Source organism: Nannospalax galili, unplaced genomic scaffold, assembly GCF_000622305.1.
Source record: "Nannospalax galili isolate Female #2095 unplaced genomic scaffold, S.galili_v1.0 scaffold342, whole genome shotgun sequence".
Lineage (NCBI taxonomy): Eukaryota > Metazoa > Chordata > Mammalia > Rodentia > Spalacidae > Nannospalax > Nannospalax galili.
This window is the reverse complement of record NW_008349359.1, coordinates 736,350-752,922: the sequence shown is the minus strand read 5'-3', so window position 1 is coordinate 752,922 and position 16,573 is coordinate 736,350. Positions and strand designations below refer to the sequence as shown.

The following is a 16,573-nucleotide window of genomic DNA, read 5'->3' as shown; positions in this document are numbered from 1 at the left end:
TGCTCCAGGCTTCAGCCTTTCAAGATCCTGCCTTTTAGTGTAATATCGGCCCATATATGTGCCATTTGATATATGTTGGAAAAGCAATCTTACTGTCCAACTTGAGGTCCCCTTTTTGTTAACGCTGTATTTCCTTACTTTGTTCCCCCTGAAAATTGAAAATGGATTTCTAAGCCAGGCATGGCAGTGCACACCTGTAATTCCCAGTACTCTGGAGGCAGTACAATCTTTTTAAGTTCAAGTCCACCCTGTTCTGCCTAGTAAATTCCAGGCCTGTCAGCCTCTATAGGAAAACCCTATCTCAAAATAAACAGAGACCGAGGATGTAGCTCACTCAGAAGCTCACTAGTAGAGCACTTGACTAGCATACTCGAGGTCTTGAGTTTGATCACCAGTACTATGGCAGGGGAGGGGAGGGGGGTTTGAAAACTTGCATGTTCTATTTGATACTCCAGGATGTCCTCTAGTCCAGTTTGTTGTGTTCCTCACAAGTGGCAAGCTTCGCATATTTCCACATCAGATCTGTAGACACTAACAAGCTTTCCCAAACACTTTTTCTTTGGCTAGCAATTAAGTATTTTTCTCCCCATACCAAAAATTGAAGCATCACACCAGACAGATGTAGTGGCACACATCTTTAATCAAAGCAGTTGGGAAGCAGAAGTATCACAGGACTATGCAGTGATTTCAACTTTTAAAAAAGAGCAAAATAAAATTAAACAGCAAGACCAAAAGAACACCATATAAAAGAGACACTGGGATTTTTAATAGAGGCAAAAACATTGAAAATGTTGGCACCTTGGCTGGGCATAGTGGTGCACACCTATAACCCTAGCAGTGAGGAGAGTCAAAAGGATCACTGCAAGTTCAAGGCTAACCTGGTCTTCATAGCAAGACCCTGTGTCAGAATAAAAACAAACAAACAAAAAAATGCTGATGCCTTTTTTGTGCATCTTTAAGATCCAAATTCTGGACAAAGTAGCAGAATTGCCTCCTTTTAAATAAGTATATTAATAAATTGCTTATGAATAATACTAAACATTTGGGAAGTAGAGGCAGGAGGATCAAGGTCATCTTAGCTACATAGTTAAGGCTAGTCTGAGCTACAATGAGACCATGTCTCAAAACAAAAAATGCAGTATTAAGCACTGGGAAAGGCATCATAGAGAAACAGTTTTAAGAGAGGTAACTTACTCTTTAAAATGGTATGTGAGAGACTTTGTAGATGCTGCTGTCCCCATAGTCCTCTGCTGACCATGCTCAACCACCATGTTCTTTAACATCACCATCAAGGTGATTCTTGGGATGTAAGTCCTTTGAATCAGAGCTGGTAATTGACTCCTTGTGGAAACGACCACAAATTAATGGTAGATAGCAGCTGTTCGTACAGAGTTACAGCATTAAACAGGATTTAGTTTTAAGGAGTCTCCCCTTCCCAGAGTTTTTCCAGAATCTATGTGTCAGGATAGTAGCTTCATACTCCATAATAGCACTGGCAGCAAATCTTGCTACAGGGGAAGATTTCACAGTGGACTGGTCCTGGCATCTTGTCTATGACAAATGCTGGACCAAACACAAATGGTACCCTACGTTTCAAATACACTGCCAAGACTGCAAAATTGGATGGTAAGCCTGTGGTCCTTTGGAAGGTGAAGTGGCATGAGTATTGTGGAGGCTGTGGAGCAGCAGTGGCAAGACCGTTGAAATCACCATTGCCAACTGCACATACCTCAGCTATAGTGGACTTGGCATTTATAGGATTTTTAAAATTTATTTTTATTTTATGTTTATGTATTTTGCCTGCATGTATATATGTGCATCCCATGTGTGCCTGTTGTCCACAGAAGCCGTAAGAGGGCCCCAGTGTCCTGGAACTGGAGTCACAGACAGTTGTTAGCCACTTCATGGGTGCTGGGAACTGAACCTAAATCCTTTGCAAGAGCAGCCAGTGTTCTTCACCACTGAGTCATCTCTCCAGTCTCGACTTAGGTTTATTTTAAACACCAGACTTGTAGCTTAGGAGAGCAGCTACCACCCTACCTTCTCGCAGTGTACTGTTATCTCTGTGCTCACTGCAGTTCTTTGGGTTCTATATTTTCCTGTTTCCCTCCAAAACTAGCTGGGTTGCAGATAAGTTTATAATTATGAAATAACAAAAAGTAGTACACATAAAATAATTGACTGTCGTGCACAGCTAGTGATTAAAACTTAAACCAGCATAGGTAGGCAATGCAAAATATTGCAGTAGTATTGATGGAGACTGTTAGGTCAAACCCCAACCCAGCCACTCCCTGTAATTTGAGACCAATCTCTTGTTCATTGGTAGAGACTGTTTGCAGGATTTTTGTAAGATTTTAGGGAAGGCCAGGTGTGGTGATGCACGCCTTTAATCCCAGGTGGATCTCTGTGAGTTCAAGGCCAACCTGGTCTACATAGTGAGTTCCAGTCCAGCTGGAGCTACAGGGAGACCTGTCTCAAAAAGAAAAAAAAAAAGAACTTAGGGAAATATATATGTGCATACTAAGTGTCAGACTCATGGTAACTGCGTAGCAGAATTTAGCCTTTACATTTTCTAATAGTAATAGGAAAGTGAAACATCATTATGTGAGTCAGAAATAAGTAATAAAGCTTGAACTATAAGGTTGAAGGATTGTAGATCAGAGAAACAACTTGAACAAAAAGACCCCTAAGTGTGGAATACTAAGAAGACTCATCCTCAGTGAAGGGGAGTGTTTGTGTTAGGGAGAAAAAGGAAATGAAAGTGGCTCTGTATAGCAGGGCCCAATCATTTATGGGAATCAATTCATTTATTTAGTCAGAGAAAGTATAGTCTACCATAGAGCCTAAAGTAGACTGTAAAAGAGACTGAGACCTAGGGATCCCACCAGTCTAACACTAGATTTTGTGACTTAATACAGAGGAAGACACATGAGAGACATGGATCATTTGTGGATTGCTATTCTTTCAAAAGGCCCACTATATTAATAGTGTTAAGACCTGAGGGTCGTGTTTTAAGGTCACTTTGATTCATAGTGGTACATGTTCTTATTGGTTAGTTACTGTTCTGCAACTAGAAGTAGTTTTCAGTTTAAACATTTTGTGTGGGGTTTTTTTTTTTTTTTTTTTTTTTTTTTTTTTTTTTTTTATGGGGGGGCCTCTCTTTCGCCCCAGTTCCCCTTTTTTTTGGTCTTTTTGAGACAGGGTCTCCCTGTAGCTCCAACTGGCCTGGCTATGTAGATCAGGCTGGTCTTGAACTGTTAGGTCAAACCCCAGCCCAGCCATTCCCTGTAATTTGAGACCAATCTCTTGTTCATTGGTAGAGACTATTTTCAGGATTTTTGTAAGATTTTAGGGAAGGCCAGGTGTGGCGATGCACGCCTTTAATCACAGAGATTCACCTGCCTCTGCCTCTCCAGTGCTGGGATTAAAGGCATACGCCACCACGCCCTGGCATTAAACATTTTGATTTTTAAACATTTCGTCTTAGAATTCATGGAACAGGAAACAATGTTGATGAGAGCTGGAGAGTACGAGGAGAGCTATATATGTCTCTGCAGGGCAGCCCCAGTGCTTAAGGTGGCTTTCCCATCCCTCATGTCTAGGCCTCCCACTTAGACTGTATAATCTTGTATAGATGTTCTTAACTCTTCTGTATCTCAGTTTCCTCATCTATAAAATGAGATCTGTCAGCCTCTGCCTCCTGAGTGCTGGGACTAAAAGTGTGTGCCACCACACCCAGCTAGATTATGGAATTTAAGTGAATTAATGCACTTAGAACATTGGCTGCACTAAGAGTTCACTATTAATGACATTAGCATACTAAGCACTGAATATTAACTATTAATATTATTGCTTGTTTGCTTGCTTTTTCTTTTCCAAGAGTCAGAGTCTTTCTTGCTGTTTTGTCCAGCCTGCTCTTGAACTCTTGCGAGTTCAAGTTCAAGTGATCTTCCACCTGACCCTCCAAGTATCAGGGATTAGGTACATCTCAGCAGTCCTGTCTTGTTCCTTCTTTTTCAGTGAAAATTATGACTAGACCAGGAGCAATAAACAAGTGACTTGGTCTTCTGAGAAGATGTAATTTCTCATCCTTATATCATAGAAAGAAACCTAACTCTGCTAACCCCAGTCTTTACAGAAAGACATGTAGCTGTGTTGCTTTCAGAGTTTCTGGCCCTGCCCTCAGAATGCTTCAGTCTTTGTTGTGTTCTCATTTTGCCTATGCAGGTGATTTTCTATGATAGCGACTGGAACCCTACTGTAGACCAGCAGGCCATGGATAGGGCCCACCGCTTGGGGCAGACAAAGCAGGTCACTGTGTACCGGCTTATCTGTAAAGGAACAATTGAAGAGCGCATTCTGCAGCGAGCCAAGGAAAAGAGTGAGGTAAGCACCAGGAAAGCATGGTTGTACTGGAGAGGATAAGAAGCCTCTTAACTGGACTGCAATTATTTAAGACCTTTCTTACTCATGAGAAACCTAGAATTCTACATAGAAAATAAAATTGGAGCCTGTACAGTAGCAGTCTCAGCTGTTGCTCCTGTGCAGACTGTCCGGACCCTCCTGTTTAGCATTTTGGAGCTCATCCTACTGCTCCTGGTTCACCTGACTCTGGGTTATGTGCCAAGTTTGGAGTTTTCAAAGACATTATACATTTTGAGTTTTGTAAACTAACAGTTAACAGTCCCTAGTAAAGAAATTCACTTTATTCTTTGTTTGGGACAAAAGCAGGCCAGATGATCAAGAAATAGTAAAACCAGAACCCTTTCCTGTGTTGCTGGATGTTTACTGTAAGGGATGGTTACCTGGAGGTCATATTTTGATCTGCTTTCTATAGATTCAGCGGATGGTGATTTCTGGCGGGAACTTCAAACCAGATACCTTGAAACCCAAAGAGGTTGTTAGCCTTCTTCTAGATGATGAAGAATTGGAGAAGAAACGTACGTACTCTAGTGACTAGAGGAGGAGATGAACATTTGTGTGCACCAAGGCCAGACACATTGAGGCAACATTCTTTTTGTGTGTATGAGTATATTGCTTACATGTGTTTAGGTGCACCTGCATCATGCAATGCCTGTGGAGGTATGAAGAAGGTGTTGGCCTCCCCTGGAACTGGAATTAAAAGACAATTATTTAGCCGCCATGTGGGTATTGGAAATCAAACCTGGGTCCTCTGCAAGAGCAGCCAGTGCTCTTAACCACTGAGCCATCTCTCCAGTGCTGGGACAACATTTTTAAGTAACAGTTTACATTGAAATACAAAGAAGAATTTTATTTTTTTAAGTAATAAGATTTCAGCCAATCTTTTTCATATTGAGGAAGGCTGTACCCAACACTCAGCAATACTGAATTTACTTTTCTGACCAGAGAAATAGGTTTTTTTTTTGTGTGTGTGTGTGTGTGTGTGTGTGTGTATACACATGTGTATTTATGGAAATCTGTTCTATTCTTCTACCATGTGAGTCTCGGGGATTGAACGCAGGTTATCAGGCTTGGCATCAAGTGCCTCCTCCTGCCTATCCCTCTTGCTGGCCCAGAGAAATATTTTTATAGAGAATTTTGAAATAGCAAGCTTCTGTAATCATGAAGGTCCTTCACTCATAGGTTTTTGGCTTTTGAGAATATTAGGTTTCCAGTTTAGTCTGTGAGCTCCTGTGATTACTTCCACAGTTCCGTATCCAAAAATAAGTTCACATTTCAGGGGAAAAGAAAAGGAAAGATCCACAATAATTAAATGGATTCATGGTTTAAATCCAAAAGCTATTGAGAAACCAAACACTTCTGGTTTTTTTCTGAGCTAGAAAAGGCCAATATCTTCCCTTTTAAAAATATTTTTATTTTAATTTTATTTGTATGAGTGTTTTGCCTCCATGTATGGAAGTGCATCACATACATGCAATGCCCATGAAGGGCAGAACAGGGCATCAGATCCTGGGGAACTGGAGTTTGGGCTGTTGTTAGTTACCATATGGGTGCTGGGAATTGGACCCAGGTCCTGTTCACTGCTGAGCCCCAACACCAATGTCTTCCTCAGACAGACCAAAATCATGCCTTAGAATGTAAATATCAGCAGATATGGCCCTTAGTTTCAGAATGTTTTTAAATTTTTCTTGGTAGTGAGACTGCGACAGGAAGAGAAACGGCAGCAGGAAGAAACCAACAGAGTCAAAGAGCGCAAACGCAAGCGGGAAAAATATGCAGAAAAGGTATCTCCAGTCTGGGGTGTAGATAGGGGCTGGCGGGGCCTGGAATAAGTGTCAGACGCATAGAAAAGGCTTCAGGGTATGTGATTTATAATCTTGGTCACTGGTGGCTGTCCAGCTCCACCTGTGTGATTATATGTATGTAGGGTTTTGTGGGTTTTTTTTTTTTTTAGCATTTATTTATTTGTATTGTTCATATGTGTGCATGTGTGTATGTTTGTGAATATGTGTATGAGCCACGGAATACATGTGAAGATCAGAGGATAGCTTGTACAAGTTGATTCTCTTCCTTCACCATGTGTGTCCTGGGTATCGAATTCATGTCCTCAGGGTTGACAGCAAGTGCCTTTACCCACTAAGCCCCCTCTCTCGCCCCCATCTGTGTGATTTGAAGTTCTGGCAAGAAATGCAGCTTTGTTGGAGCTGTATTCCCAACACTTACCCTGTCGGTAGTCACAGTTTGACTGTGGGAACTACCCGTCAGTGCTAAATGGGATAGGTAAGATGATTACTTGTATACATTATTAGATTTTATAGAATCTTTTTTTTTGATAGGGTCTCCCTGTATTGTTAGCTGGCCTGGAACTCACTATGTAGACCAAGATGGCCTTGATCTCACAGAGATTTGCTTGCCTCTGCCTCCGGAGTGTATCCCTTTGGCCATAGGTCTCTGGTGGTCAGCAGCCTAGGAGTGTATGATGTCACCTTTTCTGTTAGTTGTTTTGAGGCAGGGTCTCACTATGTGTAGCCTTGGCTGGCCTCAAGTAGATTTATTATGAAGACCAGGCATGTGCCACCATGCCCAGCTTTCTTTATGTCTTCTTTTGTTCCAGTAGATGTGCTAGTTCTTCCTGTTACATAGTCTATATCCACAATTGAACCTGTTCTATGCAGAACTGGTTTTAACTTGAAGGATATGTCTTGTACTCACTTCTTTTATAAAGTTGAAAATCCTAAAAATGAAAGGTCAAGGTCCTTCTGGTCCTGGCTGCCATCTCTGCTGTTCTCGGGCTCTTCTTTCCTCACTCTGCTCTCAGATATCTAACCACTACTTAAAATAAAAATAGCTTTAACATTCAGAAATGGTATTGAGTTCTGGGGGTATAGCTCAGTGGTGACCACTTGCCTGGCATGCAAGAAGCCTAGGTTGAATTTCTAGTACCTTAAAAAAAGAGAGGGTAGTTAGGAAAGGAGGAAACACGAAAAAACTGCCAAAGAATGACAAGTGGGTTTTCACATCAAGTGTTGTAGCAATTAACAGTTTATTCATTTAAATTAGAATTATTATTATTATTGTGTGTGGGTACACATGCCACTGTGTATATGTAGGTCAGAGTACCACTTTGTGGGGTTGGTTCTCTTCTTTCACCTTTACCCACTGAGCCATCTCACACCCAAGATTAACAGTTTATATCAGATGTCATCCCTGCTCTAAGTATAGAATAGAAAGTGCCCAGTGAACACGAACCACACGGCTTATTCTAGTTTGCTTTCTATTGCTGTTAAAACACTCAGACCAAAAGCAACTTGGCAAGAAAAGGATTACATGCCCTGATCACAGTTCATCATTGAGGGAATCCAAGGCCAGATGGAACTCAGGGCAGGAACCTGATGGTGGGAACCTGGAGGTGGAAACTGAACCACAGACCCCGGAGAACACTGCTTAGGGACCTACTCTACTGGCCTGTGCTCAGCCTTGTTTCTTACACAACTCCACTGCCCAGAGGTGACACCACCCATATTAGGCTGGACACACCCACATCACTGAACAATCAAGAAAACACCTCACAAACATGCCCACAGGCCAATCCTGTAGAGGAAATTCTTCAATTGAGGTTCCCTTTTCCTAGGGAAAAGCTGACGACTGAAGTTATCCAGCATACTTAGCAAACTTAGTTCTAGAATTGCATATGCACCCAGTCACTCAGCCCGTAGGACCTTACATGTAAACAGAGGAAATAATGACAGAAGCAGCCCATTGTTCATTATTGAGGAAATAGTGATAAAAGTAACTCATTGTCCACCAATTCTGTCCATTCAATTCTCCTGTGAATCCAAAACTGCTCTTAAAAACTAAAAGCTTTTAAAGAAATAGAGGCCCTGCCTCATTGGCAGATTGCATATTTAGCATCATTTGCAATACCCTGAGTTCATAATTTGTATGTTGTAGGGAGGTAGATAGGTAGGTAGGTAGGTAGAGATATAGATAGATATATAGATTTTTTTTTCTTACAGCCCAAGTTTTCCTCACACTTGCTGTATAGCAGAGGATAATCTTGAGCTTCTGATACCTGATCCTCCCACTTCCCAAGAGCTGAGATTGCAGGTGTGCATCACCATGCCTAGCTTTAGTTTTATATCTTTTATGCAGTACTGGGGATCTAACTCAGGGCTTTGTGCATGCTAGGCAAATACTCTACCAGCTGAGCTACATCCCCAATCTTAGACACACATACACTTAAAATGCATGTATATGTATATATGTGTATATATAGATACATATATGCATGTACATATAGTGGGTAAAGCATTGGTCTTCCCTTTTGTTTTCTTTTTGTGGTGCTGTGGCGGGGTGGGGTTGAGCCCTAGAAAGAAATGCTGGACAAGAATTCTACCCCCTAGCTATATTCCCCCAGCCTAGGTCATCCTGTTTTGTGAAACTACTTATTCTGGCCCATAAGTGTTGTTCCTCTTGGGGGTGCTTTTAAGAAGGGTTGCTGTGCCCTTGGCCCCATGAGAATTAATCTTGACTCGACTCTGGCTCAGTGTGGTTGTCCTACCTTTAAACATTGTATTGGATTGAAGATGGTATGGCATAGGCTTATTACGTATGGGGCAGTGCATGGTAGTACACAGAAGCAGGAGGATCTCAATTTCAAGGTCAACTTGGGGTACATAACAAGACTGTATCTCAAAAAGCCAGAAAAGAGCCAGCAAGATGATTCAGGAGGTAAAAGCACTTGCTGCCGAGCCTTGTGACCTGAGGTCAAACCCTGGAACCCATGTGGTAGACAAAAAACTGACTCCCTCAAGTTGTCTTCTGACCTCCATACACAGGGGGGTGGAGTGGGAAGGGAACAAACTATCCTTTCCCTCCTTCTTTATGATTAACTCCTTTCAGGGCTGGGGATGTTGCTCAGTGGTAGTCTTGCCTAGCACGTGAGAGGCCCTAAATTCAATCCCTAGTACTACACAAATACAAAAAAGTATTTGAGCCAGACATGGTGATGCATGCCTATAATCCCAGCACTCAAGGTGGAGAATTCGAGGCCAGCCTGGGCTATACAAGACTCTGTCTCAAGCCAGTTGTCATGATCCATGCTTGTAGTCTCAGCACCTGGGTGGCTGAGGCAGGAAGATTGCCTTGAATTTGAGGCCAGACTGGGTTACGCTGCAAGTATCAGGCTAACCAGTGCCATTTCACAAGGCTCTGCCTGTCATCATTTTATTCCCTAATCCCACTTTGCTCTTTGGGGCATATGCTCACGTTTTTTTATGTATTTTCTGACCTTTGAATTCTCAGAAGAAAAGAGAAGATGAATTGGATGGGAAAAGGAGAAAAGAGGGTGTGAATCTGGTAATCCCATTTGTTCCTTCTGCGGATAACTCCAACCTCTCTGCCGATGGAGACGACTCCTTCATAAGTGTGGATTCAGCCATGCCCAGTCCTTTCAGTGAGGTAAGACCCTTCTAGATGTCTTCATCCCAGTAGCTCTGCATCCTGACCTTTTGCATAGACACATTCCTGGGCAGTGTTTACTTCTGGAGTCTTCCTGCCTTGTGGAAAAGGGTTGGATGTGGGATTGATAATTAGAAAAGCAAATAAGGGCAGGCTGGCTGTAATAACCCAAGGCAGGGCATCTGAGCCTCGGTACTGAAGCCAGATAGGAGAGAGTAATACATGCATGTTCTTCAAAGCATGTTTCACTTGTGTGAGAGCTGTGGGCACTGTGAGTATTAGTAACCTCCACCCCTCCACTTCTAGATCTCTATCAGCAGTGAGCTGCACACTGGCTCAATTCCCCCTGATGAGAGCAGCAGTGACATGCTGGTCATTGTGGATGACCCGGCCTCCTCAGCCCCTCAGTCTCGAGCCACCAATTCTCCAGCTTCCATAACAGGCTCTGTCTCGGACACTGTCAATGGTAGGTGATACTACTGTCCCATACTGCTTCACCTGCTCCACTGCCTCATAGGAAGCTTTCATTGGTTTGGTGGTAAGGTCCAATTCCTGTTAGGATGAGGGAACTTTATTTTGTGTGTGTGTGTGTGTGTGTGTGTGTGTGTGTGTGTGTGTGTGTGTGTACCTGTACATATGCACACATGTAGCAGTCAGAGAATAACTTGGAGGCAGTTCTCCCCTTCTATCATGTGGGTCCTAGGTATCAAGCTTTACCAACTGAGTCATTTCCCTAGCCCCTATTTTTGCCTTTTTTTTTTTCCCCCCTATTTATTTATTTTTGTCTTTTTTGAGACAGGGTCTCCCTGTAGCCCCAACTGTCCTGGAACTCACTATGTAGACCAGGCCGGCCTTGAACTCACAGAGATCCGCCTGCCTCTGCCTGTCAGGTGCTGGGATTAAAGGCGTGCGCCACCATGCCCGGCAATTTATTTTTATTTTTAATCATATGTGTATGTGTGTATCTTTGTGTGGGTATATGCACATGAGTGCAGGTACTCACAGAAGCTGAAGCATCAGATCCTCCAGGAGCTGAAGTTAAAGGTGCTTGTGAGCTGCCTGATGTGAGCTGCACTCAGGTTCTCTTAAGCACCAAGCCATCTCTCCAGTCATATTTTTGCTGTTTGTTAATGAAAGTTAGCTCTTCTGGGCATGTTTTGCTTTGTTGTGTGAGGCCTGATGTTGCTATTATTTCTTGAGGAAGCTTAATTTTAAAGCTTGAAAATAGGGCTAAGCAGAGTAGTGCATGCCTGTAATCCAAATTCAGAGGCTGAGGCAGGAAGAGCTCAAGTTCAGGGTCAGCCTTGGCTACATAATGAGATCTTGTGTCAAAAATCATTAAAAGGTATCAGTTGTGGGGGTGCTGGAGAGATGGCTGAGCAGTTAAGAGCACTGAAACCATGTGTAACTTCAGTTCCATAGAATCTAACACCCTTTCTTCTGACCTCTGCAAGCATTGCACAAGTGTACTTACATACAGGTGTAAAACACTCATTACATACAAAATAAAAATAATTTTTTTTTTGGTCCTTTTGAGACAGGGTCTCCCTGTAGCCCCAGCTGTCCTGGAACTCACTATGTAGACCAGGCTGGCCTTGAACTCACAGAGATCCACCTGCTTCTGCCTCCTGAGTGCTGGGATTAAAGGTGTGCACCACCATGCCCAGCAGTAATTTTTTTAAGCCATTAAAAACCTCCAAAAACTTAGAAGTAAGGCTAGAAGTGTAGATTAGTGATAGAGTACTTGTTTAGCATGCAGGAGGCTCTGGCTTCAATACTCAGAACTGTTTTATTGAAAAGTTAGAAATACTGGTTGGTTCTCCAAGACAGAAACACATTAATTCCCATAGCAAGTCCTGGCTAAAATAAAAGCAATAGTCACTAGTAGTGAAGGAAAGGCAGTTGGAAGAGTATGGTTGTGTTGGCTGTTCAGAATTCTTAGGATTTCTGGGTTATGCCATGCCCAGCCATTGAAGACAGCCACAGGAGTCCTCAGATACTTAAGAAGCCAGGCACCGTGTCCTATGCCTGTAGTCGTAGCACTCAGGAGGCTGAGGTTGGAGGATCATTTTACACAGGAGTTCAGGGCCAGCCTGAGCAACATAAGGAATCCTTGTCTCAAACAAAACAAAACACCTTGAGAGCCAACTTTCCCTGTCAAGGGATTATTTGTTAACATTTTAAAAGATTCATTTTTTTCTTTCTTGGCCATTTGTTCCCATAGGAATTTCTATTCAGGAAATGCCAGCTGCAGGACGTGGTCACTCAGCTCGAAGCCGAGGCCGCCCCAAAGGGTCAGGAAGCACAGCCAAAGGAACAGGGAAAGGCCGCAGCCGGAAGTCCACAGCGGGCAGTGCTGCTGCGATGGCAGGAGCAAAAGCAGGGGCTGCCGCAGCCTCCGCAGCTGCTTATGCTGCATACGGGTACAACGTATCTAAAGGTATGGAAGCCGGGGTAGCTGTGGATTGTCAAGGACTGTCTGGAAATCTGTTTAGCATCCTACCAGGTAGAACACTCGGGTTACTCCAGGCCAGAAACCCCTTCTCAGAGCATCACTTATAGCTGAATATTCTTGACTCACTCTTGCTCTATTGACCTGATTCATTGCCACCTTTGAAGAAATAGTAACTGTGAAAGAGCTGAATTAGGAACTGTACACCTTTAAACATCCACAAGTTTTCCTGCATTTTATTCTAGACTTTTCCTGAGACCCTTATTTTCAGTAGTCAACTAGAGCAGTTAACATTCATCCAGCTGCATAATCCATCCCTTCAGGTACTCAGACACGTGCTGTATAAAAGTATAATGTGGATCCTGTCCAGAGAGTAAGCAGAAGTGAAAAGGGGACCCGACCCTTTGTATGAAGCATGTTTATCAGTAGTACAAGGCAGCATAGAGATAAGTGAAAAGAGGTGAACATACTTGTGTACAGGTCAGAAAGGGGAGGAAACACGGGCCTGCTGATAAGAATTCTGGGGTATAATTCAGAAAGAGGAAACTCTAGGTAAGGAAGGATTTAGACACAAGAGTTGACAACAATGAAGTCATGTTGAGGGTCACTGGGCAGATCAGTCAAGATGTACTCAAGAGGAGCAGTGAAAGTGTGGCAAGTGCTGATGGGGAGGAGTTTAATGGGTGGGTGAGAAGGGATTGTTGTGTTTGGGACATAGGAAGGCGTCTAAAGATGGGAAGAAAGAACCCATTGATAGAGCTTCTCCCCATTAAAGGTGTAGCACACGCCTATAATCCCAGCACTTGGGAGGCAGAGGCAGGAGCACTGATGCAAGTTCTAGACCAACCAGGGGTTACATGGTGAGACCCTGCTACAAACAAGCAAAAATTCCACATGAGTTTTATATAACTCACAGGTTTGGGGGTTTTGTTTAATTTTAAGATGAGTCAAAGGCTGGGCTTGCTATATAGACAATGATGGCCTTCAACTCCTGATAGCTCAGGATTATTGTAGCAGGTAAAGCTATACCTGTATAGAAAGTGCTTGCCTGATGTAAGTGCTCAGTAAGTTAATTCACTTCCCCCTTCTCCCACTGCAGGAGTCTCAGCTTTCACCTATTGAGTCATTAAGAAAATAAGAAGTATAATAGCCTTGGCTGATGTTTCTTAACCTTTTGCCAGCTGATTGTATCCTTGGAAAACAGTATTCATGCCAGTAGTCAAAACTGTTAATGGCAGGGTCTCATCCATGGATGGGGCAGAGTATGATGCTCATCAGAGAAGTAGGCAAGAGGGATACAGTAAGGAAGGAGCAGAATGGCACAAGTTGGCAGGTTGCTAGCTAGGAATGGAAATAAGGACTGGTCTAGAAGGTACCTATATATAGTTTAGTATGTCTGGGCAGAGACCCGTCTTGTCCACCAAACACTCAGAATTTGTATTTAAGGAAATAATACACAAAAACAACCAGGCATGGTGATGCACATGGGTAATTCAAATACAGGAGAGCTAGAGGCAGGAGGATCAAGAGTTCAAGGTAATCCTCATCTACGTAATGAGTTTGAGGTCAGCTTGGGTGAGAGAGAGTGAGAGAGAGATTTTTCATTCGGTAGCACACACCTATAATTCCATCACTCAGGAGGCAAAGGCTGGCAGATCTCTCGAGTGCAAGGCCACCTGGTCCACATAGCAAGTTCCAAGCCAGTTGGGGCTACATAGTAAGACCCTGTCTCAAAAAGCAAAAAGCAAACACCCTAGGTAATATGTTAGGAGAAGTAAGTAGACTTCTCTCACACAAGAGGAGGAAAAAGTTCACTGTTGTCCAGAGAACTATCACCAAAGATAAAAGGTTTAACCTGGGTCCCTGAAGTGGCAGAGCTTGAAGAACAGAGGTGGCCAGTGCTAGGAGAATTGACACAAGATGAGAGTGAGCAGCCTTGTGTCCTCTGGCCAGAACTACTGGGAGTAGGCAATATCCTCTGTGAAATAAGAAGGAAGCAGCCAAATCCAGTTTTGGTAAGACAAGAACAGACTACATTAATGCCCAGTGAGGTGCAGCCCTCACCTTGCAGCCCAGGCCCAGATTGCATATGTGCCGTTTGGAGCTCAAAAAGGACATTTTACTCTCTGAATAAGGTAATGTGGGTGGGGCTGAGTGTCATCATCCCTTAACAATCCCTTAACAAGTAAGATGGCTATCTTACTGAAAAGGCAGTTGACAAGAAGAACAAACGAATATGCCTAAAAGATATCGGCAGGGAGTAGCAGAGAGGGAGTTGCATCCTTTCCTCCAGTGCAGACTCCCATCCAGCCCCCAGACCTCCAGGCAGCTCACACACAGCTGGTGCTTACAGTCATTGTGTCTTTCTCCACCCCCACAGGAATCTCCGCAAGCAGTCCTCTGCAGACATCCCTTGTCCGGCCTGCTGGCCTTGTTGACTTTGGACCATCAAGCGCCTCTTCCCCCTTGAGTTCCCCTTTGAGCAAAGGAAATAATGTTCCTGGGACTCCTAAGAGCCTCCACATGACCAGCAGCTCAGCCTCAGACTCCCTGATCCGGAAACAGGGCAAAGGCACCAACCCCTCTGGAGGACGGTAACCATCTCTGCCCTCCAGCTTCTTTCAACCAAACCAGGGGCTAGAGGCCTGGTCTGCAGGTGGTCTTGGGTGTCTTGCCCAGCGCAGCATCTTGCAGCCTGTTTGGGGAGTGGAGAGGACCAGTTGCAGCAGGAGAGGACAGGCAGATGATTGGTGTGAGCACCTTTATCACCTGTTTGCAAAGGAGTGTTCTGAAGTTCAGCCCCTCAGCATCCCAGATGAACTCTGTGGCCAAGTCTTAAACCTCTTTCTGGGGAAGGCCTGACATAGACCCCTTTTCAATGCTCAGGCACACTATCTCCATTCATCCCACTCTTCAGCTCTGACCATGTCCCTTGTGAAGGCTCGACAGGTGCTGTGAAGAGCCTTCCATAGTGGAGACTTCTCAAGGTTATGATTTCCTATAGGGCTAGGAAGGGAGGAAATAGTGTGCCTAGTGTCCACAGTCTTTGGAGAGCCCCCTGGGTTTCTAAACCCCATTTGCCACATTGAATAAAGCAGTGAATGCCAGAGAAGATAGTGGCTAATAAGGATGACAGAAGGCTGGAGGAAGCAGCCCCACAGGCAGTTTTCCTAGCATTTCCTCCACTGTCCAACATGGTTCACACCAGGGAACCTTTAGGTCCCACCAGCAACAGTAGCAGCAGCTCCCACTCAAGGGACTCCCAGAAGCCAGTAAAGAGACCAGGAGCCACCTCAATCAGCAGGACATCCTCACTGCCCCTCTTGCAGGTGCCCCGTTGCCCGTCCTGAATGCACAGTTTCCCCGCCTTTGCCCTCAGCCCCCTGCTTGGCTGTATGCACTGTCTATATTGCACTGAGAAAGGAAGGGACGGCAGGAGTGAGGTGGAGAGAGCAAGCTCAGCACCAACCTGCCCAGCCCCGGCCCCACTCGCCTGAGCTTGCTGCCCTCTGAGAGGGGAAAAGGGGCGGCTGGGAGGGGTTTCCACCTGATGTCCCTGGTGGAACAGGTGCTTCTGGGTGGGCCAGCCTTTAATTTGCACACCTGAAAATCACGGAATTGAGTTTAGATAGATTGATTTTTTAAACACTTTTTTTGGAGTAGGTGTAGGGGAATCATTTAATTTAAATCATTAAGATTCCCCTGCCCAAATCCTGACTCCTATGTACAGATGCTGTTTAGAGGGAATCAGAAAAATGCCAAGCCTTTTTTCTCTTTGAATGTGCTGTCTATTTTTGTAACTGAACTTGTACATATGTATAAAGAGAGACACATCTTTCTTTTACTAACTGGATAAAAAAAAAATCTTAAATAAAATGGAGTGAGATAATTTTATGTAAATCAAAGTGCCTGTGGTCTTTGCAGCTGCCCCTCTTGGAGTGCAAATTATAGGGCCCTTGGAGATTTGACAGGCTAAAAAGAAGGCAGAGTGTGAACACTGTACTGTGATCATAAAGCATGATGTTCTTGCAACAAGGAATGCACTGTGGGTGTTTGCTCAGGAGCAGTCTTTATTGGACTTGGGAATTGATCGCAGCCATCAGGGGAGGCTTGACCAAGCAGTCAGCATGTAGGAAGGGCCCTGGGGGTGTGGCATCCTTGACTCGGATCCTAGGTGTGAACAGCTTGGCCTAATCTGGTACCAGGCAGAGTTACAGAACATCCCAATCTTATTCATCT

General features: G+C 43.9%; 1 protein-coding gene across 2 annotated transcripts in view; it reads left to right on the top strand.

Annotated features, from left to right (window-relative positions):
• Ino80 (INO80 complex ATPase subunit) overlaps positions 1–16,234 on the top strand; it is a 142,931-nt gene extending 126,697 nt beyond the window's left edge. The window contains exons 30-36 of one of the 2 annotated variants that reach the window (XM_008846782.2): positions 4,228–4,386; positions 4,838–4,940; positions 6,118–6,206; positions 9,727–9,882; positions 10,189–10,348; positions 12,107–12,322; positions 14,715–16,234. In XM_008846782.2, the coding sequence (XP_008845004.1) occupies positions 4,228–4,386; positions 4,838–4,940; positions 6,118–6,206; positions 9,727–9,882; positions 10,189–10,348; positions 12,107–12,322; positions 14,715–14,932 (1,101 nt within the window). In that variant the 3' untranslated portion in view covers positions 14,933–16,234. The remainder of the gene's footprint in view (positions 1–4,227; positions 4,387–4,837; positions 4,941–6,117; positions 6,207–9,726; positions 9,883–10,188; positions 10,349–12,106; positions 12,323–14,714) is intronic. The other variant, XM_008846783.3, reaches the window with a different exon arrangement.
• The last annotated feature ends 339 nt before the right edge of the window (positions 16,235–16,573 follow it).